Source organism: Octopus bimaculoides, chromosome 9 (genome assembly GCF_001194135.2).
Source record: "Octopus bimaculoides isolate UCB-OBI-ISO-001 chromosome 9, ASM119413v2, whole genome shotgun sequence".
Classification (NCBI taxonomy): domain Eukaryota; kingdom Metazoa; phylum Mollusca; class Cephalopoda; order Octopoda; family Octopodidae; genus Octopus; species Octopus bimaculoides.
The window spans coordinates 85,983,994-85,992,315 of record NC_068989.1 but is presented as its reverse complement, the minus strand read 5'-3'; the positions used below and the strand labels follow the sequence as shown (position 1 = coordinate 85,992,315).

The 8,322-nt window shown below is 37.3% G+C and overlaps 1 protein-coding gene across 4 annotated transcripts in view; it reads left to right on the top strand.

Moving 5' to 3' along the window:
- LOC106869704 (serine/threonine-protein phosphatase 6 regulatory ankyrin repeat subunit A) overlaps positions 1-8,322 on the top strand; it is a 144,860-nt gene that overhangs the window by 129,094 nt on the left and 7,444 nt on the right. For 2 of the 4 annotated variants that reach the window (XM_052970837.1, XM_052970834.1), the window contains one exon: positions 773-895. In XM_052970837.1, coding sequence (XP_052826797.1) covers positions 773-895 — 123 coding nt within the window. Of the gene's footprint in view, positions 1-772; positions 896-2,495; positions 2,560-7,919; positions 7,949-8,322 lie in introns of all 4 variants that reach the window. The other 2 variants (XM_052970836.1, XM_052970835.1) reach the window with 2 other exon arrangements.

Below are 8,322 nucleotides of genomic sequence, written 5' to 3'. Positions count from 1 at the left end.
TATATATATGCATATATACATATATGTACATACCTACATATATATGCATATATACATGCATATATGGGTACATATATGAACAAAATGAAAAACGAGAACATAAAAACAAAACCATGGAAAATAACTTTTTTTTGAATGATGAAAGAAACAAATAGAGAAACGAGACAGGCAACATAAAGAACAATCCCTTCGTCAGTTGTCCCCTGTTTTATCTACTCCGTGTTTCGAATGCTGGAACAAGACGTGACTTCATTAAAACAGTTGTTCCTGCAAAGCAAATTAAATAAAATTTGGGATTTGCAGAGGTTTAAAGTGATAACAAAAACAGAATAGTAAGAACAAAACAGTAAAAATAAATGGTAAGGGTTGTTAGGTAGATATATATGTGCGTGAGCAGACAAACAAAAGAAGGGCTCTCAACACATTTATTGGGAGTTACATGTATGGATCAAACAGTTTGATTCAAATTCCTTTAGTACTTCTAGTTTCAAGCGTGAGGCTAGTCTTCAGCCATTGGAATTAGAGCTGTTTTGGTAGCATTTTATTGATGCATTCATAGATTACATCATAGCATAAATCCACCATCCTCAGAAAAAAAAAATAAACATGTACAAACAGGCAAGGTAAAAGCCTTGATGATAACCTATTCAACAACTAACACGATGAACAAGAGATACTGTATTGGCAACTGAAGGTCCTGCCAGTTACTGTGGCCAAACGGTGACATAAATACTAAAACCACGTCCATCATTATTGTTTTCTTTATTACCAGGTTACACCCCAGCTTTGGCCTGTGCTCCAAACAGCCAGGTGGCAGACTGTCTCTCCATTATCCTCAACCACATGATGCCTTTCCACAACAATTCCACTTACAGAATCAACCGTTCCAGTCTAGGTGAGTGTCCTTGATGTCAGCGTACACGAAACATCTCTACTGTGGATGAAACCTAACAGCTATTGCATGTATGTGAGTGTCGGTGTGTGTGTGTGTATGTGTGTGGTAGTTGTCTCTTAGAAGCTCAATTCCATTTCTTTATCAATAGATATTGATGTTGCTACTGTTGTTGTCGATGTTGTACTGTCGGTATTGTAGGAACCCTCCCTCACACAGCTTTGTTCCACTGCATTGCACCCTTCTGTTGTCAGTGTTCCATGCATGATTGCTTTTATCAGTTTCCATTTGGTGTGTGTAAGATGGGTGATGAGAGTGAAACATGGACAGTGAATGTAGAGGACTACATGTGGTGCATGGTAGTGAAACATGGTTTTTATTGAGGTTTGTATGTGATGTATGTAATATGTGATGGGTTACAGTCGTGGATTATGGGCCGTGTATAGAGGACTGTATGTGGTGTGTGTAAAATGAAGTTGTTCGCAAATACACTCCAATCTCTGGTCCACAGATAAGCTATCTCCCCACTTTGTACTTTCACTATGGTGCCCTCTGTTTCTCAGAACTGGTTGGGCACATACCACTCCCATTTAAACCATCCTGGCTCACTCAGCTCTCCTCCTATCATCACTCATATTGTGTCCATCCTACCAAGCATCACTTTAACTACTACACCCAGTTCGTTGTCAACAGGACATCAGCCATCTGGAATTCCTTTCCTGCAACTATCAACTTCCAAGAATTCAAGCTGAGTATACATGACAACAGTTTCACTGATCTCACAGGGTCTGTGAAAGTCATGGGCACAGCCCTTCCTTCAGGCCCAACCAACTACTAAAAAAAAAAAAAAAACGTATGAGAGAATTAAATGACAATGTTTAAGTGCTTCATTACATTCAATACAACTGTGAGACAACTTTGTTATTATGGGCATATAACTATAAAAACACGTTAACCCATCAGGTGGTGTATTGCCGTGTGTTTGGTATTGCATTGTTTATGCAATTAGGGGTAAAGATGATGTGAGATATCATCACAGATTAAATAACAGGTTCAACACATGAAAACCTGCTGCTTTACAGATTCTTCTTCCAAGTCACATCAGTGTGGAGGCAATATTGAAGATGGTTAGCAAATCCCAATACATTAATTCAATTCTCTCTGACAATTAACCCCCTTCTCTCATTTCATTACAGATTGTGTCGTCCAAGGTGAGAGGGCATAACATTAACTGTAACACTCTGTACTAAATTATTCCTTTGGCTTTCATTTTAAGCTTCAGTGTTCCAAGTTTGAATCCCGTCGAGGTGTACTTTGTTTCTCGTATTTCCAGAATCATTGAAATAAACAAAGACAAGACAGACACTGGAATTAACCTAATTATCTGTCTAAGCTCTCCAACCAGGTTGATTAATGACTGTATGATGGAGTGTCCAGATAAGAGTGGCTTTCCTTGAGTGTGGCTACTGCTTAAGTGTGATTATTACGAAGGGTGAGCATACTTCAGAGGTGGACGTTTCAAAACAATGCCCTCCACCCTCTGGTCTGCTGCCCACAAACTTTGTCCGTTGACAATTTATTGCTCCTGTTGTAATATTTTCAGAGAATTCACCCTCCGGTGATGATGATGATGACGTTGATGATGATGATGAACATCTGAAACCAATGTAATATACACATATATATATACACATATAAATACTTATATACATATGTTCTTTATATTTAATTCTGACTAATTCTCAGAGCCGGTCTGGCCATTACTCCCACCTCTTCCAACTTCAAACATGCTACCATCACCGTTGTCAAGGCAACAGTGGTATTTCAGTTTGTCCCACCCCATCCCATAACTTGCATGCATGTGGTCAGTCCTGGCTCGTTCTGGCTTATAACTAATCTATATAACGTAGTTGTAGTGTGGCCCCTGATTCTTCCTCTTTCTTCTGCCTTGTAGAGGTCCTTTGACCAAACACACTGCTTCGTGTATTGTCTCTTTCCATCTTTCTATCTCTCTCTCTCTCTCTCTCTCCCCCCCTTTCACTTTTCATGTAGAGAACTATATGTGATGTGCATATGATACTTTTATATATATACATATTAGATGTGTATGCCTCTCTCATGGAGATAGATTAGATCAATAGATATAGAGATTGAGGTAGACAGATAGAGAGATGTGTGTGTGTTTGGACAAACAAACAGAAGAAAATGTACTCAATACAAGTGATAGTTTGTTTGGTTGAAGCTGAAAATTCATTTCATCCCTCCTCTGAGTTTCTCATCTCTGGTCCATTTATTTCAAGCAACAAAGAGATGAATGAAGAGGTCAGGGCTTTGAAACGAGACAAATGAACCAAAAGTTGGGGCCATTTCAATTGAATAAATGGTGCTTTGTTTAACAGTTGAGAGGAGTTCTGTATAGAAATGATTTATCTTTTGTTTTTCTCCTTAATATAGTTATTGGTGGACAATGTCTGATGGAGGAATTACTACTATGTCGGTATAGGGTGTTGTTTTGATGATCCTCTTGGCTTGTGTGGGTGGTAGTCTGTCAAGTCTTTAATAAATATCTGTTATGTCTGCATTTTGAGACCAACTCTTATTTTATCATATAACATTTTGACAAGTTGCAACAGAATATTACATTATATCTTTTTCTTTTTTTTTTATGTGGGAAAGGGTTTGTTAAAATATGGCTTTTGCAGTCTCAACTATGGACTAAATTATGGAGTGATGTCATCTCTATTCTCACTTTCCAGATGTACTGGATTTGAGAGATAGAATATATGTTCTCTATATCTTAAGTAATAAGAATGTTGCTATGGCCCTTTTTTTTTATATGCTCTCTATTAGCCTTATATAGTGCTTTGGTACCATCTGAGGATGTACTTTTAGTTTTATATGCTAAGGTGTTTTGGGGACATTTGTCATTAAGTGGATATACCACGATGTTGCTGAAATTGAACTTTTGTTGATTGGTTCAGTGTGTTCCTTGTTCTGTTATTTTCTGTTACAGTGAAATATTTTAATTGCGATGCTTTCCATGCAGCTATAACTAACTTTTACATTATTGTTATTAAAGTGATTGTTATATTTATTGATGATAGACTTGTTCTTCTATCAATATGTGTAATTCTGTAGCTGTATTGTATATTACACTACTGCTAAAAAGTGTGTATCTCTGATTTTAGACAAGATACACTGTTCCCATGTTTGTTGTAAGAGGAAGCTAAAAGGGTTGGCATAGGGAAGGGTGTCCAGCCATAAAACCAATGATGAAAATAGGACTTACTCCATTACATTCTAATTTTCTTTGAAATTAGTTATTGTAGTGAATGATTCTTTAGTCACCCCCGATGGTGATCTTTTTTAAAATATAAAAGTATTAAATATACATCTTAATCTTTTTCTGTTTTTTTAATATATCCATGCTGTGGCCTTTCATATGGTGATAGACTGCCAGCCTATATCTCTGTGTCTATACTGGACAAATTGGTGATTTTATATTTTTTAATATATCTAACACACATGCACACACACATAAGTATGTGTGTGTGTGTGTATATATATATATATATATAAAGCTGGCAGAAGTGTTAGGACACTGGGCAAAATGCTTAGCAGTATTTCATTCGTCTTTACGTTCTAAGTTAAAATTCTCCCAAGGTTGACTTTGCCTTTCATCCTTTCAGGGTTGATAGAATAAGTACCAGTTGAACACTGAGGGAGGGGTGGGTTGATGTAATTGATTTAACTACTTCTGGGTCAGAGTATAAAAAAAACTGCTCCCTTCTGTCAAAGCATTGGGATAGAGTAGACTTATCAAACCAGTATGATCTTGAGTTCAAATTCATAGCCTTCACATCAAAATGCAGTTGGTGAAGAGAACCTGCTGAGCCATTCGTCCTATTGACAATGGAACATAGGCAATCCGCTCCAATCCAATAGATCTAACATATACAAACTGTTAAATTCACAGACATCAATGCACCATTGAAGTTCCCCTTGGGGTATGGCAACTCATCACTTTCCTTTTTTGTCAAGAATCTCCAGTGAATACACACTAAGACCACACACCTAGAAGTACTGTACACATCACCGATACCTATGTAGTGTACATCTCATCTACGCACCTATACTACCAACAAGCTCAATGATTTTCTTTCTTTTTGTTTGTAAATGAAAACTGATTCTTTAATAAATATTGTGTGATGTGTGTATATATCATGCATGTACAGCGTGTGTGTGTGTGTGTGTGTGCAATGACAGAAGCAGGACCTTATTTATGTTCCACCTAGAAACTGAAAGAAGCCTGTTGTGGGTGTGTGGTGTGTCCCATTGTCTTGACATAGCATGATTCATTTCCAATCAACCATGAAAAAAGCATGTTTGCCCATGGGGAAAATAATACTTCTCTTGGGAAAAACATGAGGATTGGTAACAGGCAGAGTGTCCAGCCATAGAAAATTTACAATCCACTTCAAGGAATTGTTTGGCCCATGATGGAAAAAAGTGGATGTTAAAATATTATATAAGGTTGGTGTTTTGCATTGGCAAGACTTACATTATGTGGTGCAATCGATAAAAAGAATACGGTGAACTTGCTGTGAGGAGTAGAAAATCCAACATTTTGTACCCAATTCTTCTTCGGGGTAAAAGATAAGAAATTAATGGAAGATAGCAGAGTTTTACATCCTCTTAGGTGCAGCCAGATTTTTCTTAAACTTAAACAATATAAAACTCTGCTGTGACTCATTGATTTTCCTCTCCTCATGGCAAGTTCGTTGCAGTTTTTTTTATCAAGTGCATTACACTATATATGCATGTGTATACACACATGCATACATACACACACATGCACTCATATTGTGCCTATAGTATGTATGTTTTGCATGTATGGGTTGTATTTTCTTTGTTTTTGTTTATTCTATGCATATGGGTGCATGGCTATGTGGTTGTAGTTAAGATCACTTCCCAATGCTAAAGTGTCTGGTTCGATCCCACCACATGGCACCTTGGGTAAGTGTCATCTACCATAGCATCAGGGGGTTGTAAACCTTTTACGTAAAATTGGGCAGATAGATACTGCCCTGGTGATTTGTGGGCCAGCCATTGTATCAATGATTCTGACTGTGGAATACACAACTATTTACATACAGTTATACTAATTTTCCACTTGATTATTACTTTAATGGTACATGTGGCTATGGAATACTCTACCACTTATACAATCAAGTAGCAGTTCCTTTGGACTGAGCAATCAATCAGGCAATCATCAAAATCAAAGATCCATTCATATGATCTATATTACATATGTATATATTTTACAGATATATGCATGTTTTTGTAGCATGTATGTGTATGGCCTGGGTGTACATATAAGTTAGTGTATGTGTGCACGCATGTATGTTTGGTACTATATATATATATATATATATATATATAATATAGCATGGATACTTTTTTATGGTGCCACATGAAAAGTACTCAGTACATTCTGTAAAGTGGTTGGCATTAGGAAGGGCATCCAACCATAGAAATCATGCCAAAACAGACAATTGGAGCCTGTTGTTGCTCTCAGCGGCTTCCCAGCTCCTGTCAAACTGTCTAAGTCTATGCCAGCTTGGAAAATGACATTAAATGATGATGATGATATAAGGGTATGTACAAGCCTGTACATATATTTATGCATATCTTCAGTATCTCTCATTGAGAATGCAACAAGAAATTAAAAATTATTCAATCATAACTATGTCCAAGGAAAAAAGTATTTTGAATATCATGCAAAACACACAGACACACAGACACACTTGTATATGCATGTAAGTATGCAATGAATGTATGTATGTATTGTATTATATAAACGGTTGACAGTTTACTTTGAGTCTTGCCTCAAGTTGGGCAACTCACTACTGCGTATCCACTCTACTGGATGTATTGAGTTCTATATCAGATAATGCTTGCACTATATAAAATATATTTTAACACACACACACACACACGCGCGCGCGCACTATATGTATTTCATAATATGTTTCGCATATGCTTTTCTGCATTGGACAGATTCACAACACAGTCTCATTTTCCATTGCATCATCTTTAAGACACCAGTTTCTAAGATAGCTATGACCATGCCATTGCAGTTCTTCTTTGGTTTATCACTACTAAAAATAGCTCCCCCCATGAGTCTCGTCATTTACCTTTGAAACAGTCTTTCATTACTGATTCAGTTTTCTCAAACTATTAGCTACTCTGTTTATCTGTTACATCTAAACCATTGATTTCCTAACAACAGATACTTCACTATGAAATAGTACCTCTTACACACTGTTAGAAAGTGGCCATGTTTACCTTTTTCACACAAAACCATTCTTCTTTCAACCAAATATGTTTACAATTCTTACAACCAGGTGCCACTCTCTGTTAGTACCAGGTGTCGTTCCCCGGTTACGACCAGGTGCCGTTCTCCTGTTACAACCAAATAGTTATTAAATCACAGCAATTTTTGTGTACCCACAACTTTTGTGTCCTCAACCTTTCAATGATTGACTTAAAGGTAGAAATGACTCGCTTCTTCCATTCACTGCTATTATTGACCCTCCCACTTTCACTCCCACCCTTACACAGGCTCTATACATTCCTCTCCTTCCCCCCCCCTCAGAGGGGGACACTTTCTCAGTGACATTTTTATAACGGCCAATCCAACAAACATGATCATGCATTTGTGTGGATGCCGACCCACAATAGAATCTATGCATGTATGTGTGCATGAATTCCTGTATCTGTGTGTGTGTATATATATATATATATATATATATATATGTGTGTGTGTGTGTGTGTGTGTGTGTGTGTGTGTGTGTGTACTGTGAATATAAGCTATACACCCATTACTACACTGCTAATTAGTTAATTATCATATGTATAATTTCAGATTTATTGTCTACTGCTTTTTTATTATTATTATTATTTCTATTATTATTATCATTATTATTATATATTTGCTTTTTACTCACCGTTCACCCACATCCAGGAAAGAGGGTAACCAACCCTCCATAGTAGGCAAGTGTGTATTTTGTCATCTCTCTCTCTCTCTCTCCCTCCCCACTCTCCTACTGCACACACACACACACAAACACTCTCTCTCTTTCTGTTGTCCTCTTCCTCCTCCTCATCCTTACTGTGTACACAGTATATATATATACATTACTACACAACTGTGTACATGTTGCTGTGTCTGCACACTAACACATGCACGTACACATTGTACATGGATGCACACACACGTCCACACATCCACATTGACTCTCCCACAAACACACACACAATGTTCACCCACATATGCACACACGTGCACATCAACATGCATACACACATCCACACCCACACATGCAAACATCCACATGTCACAACAGCAACTATCAATCCCAGACATC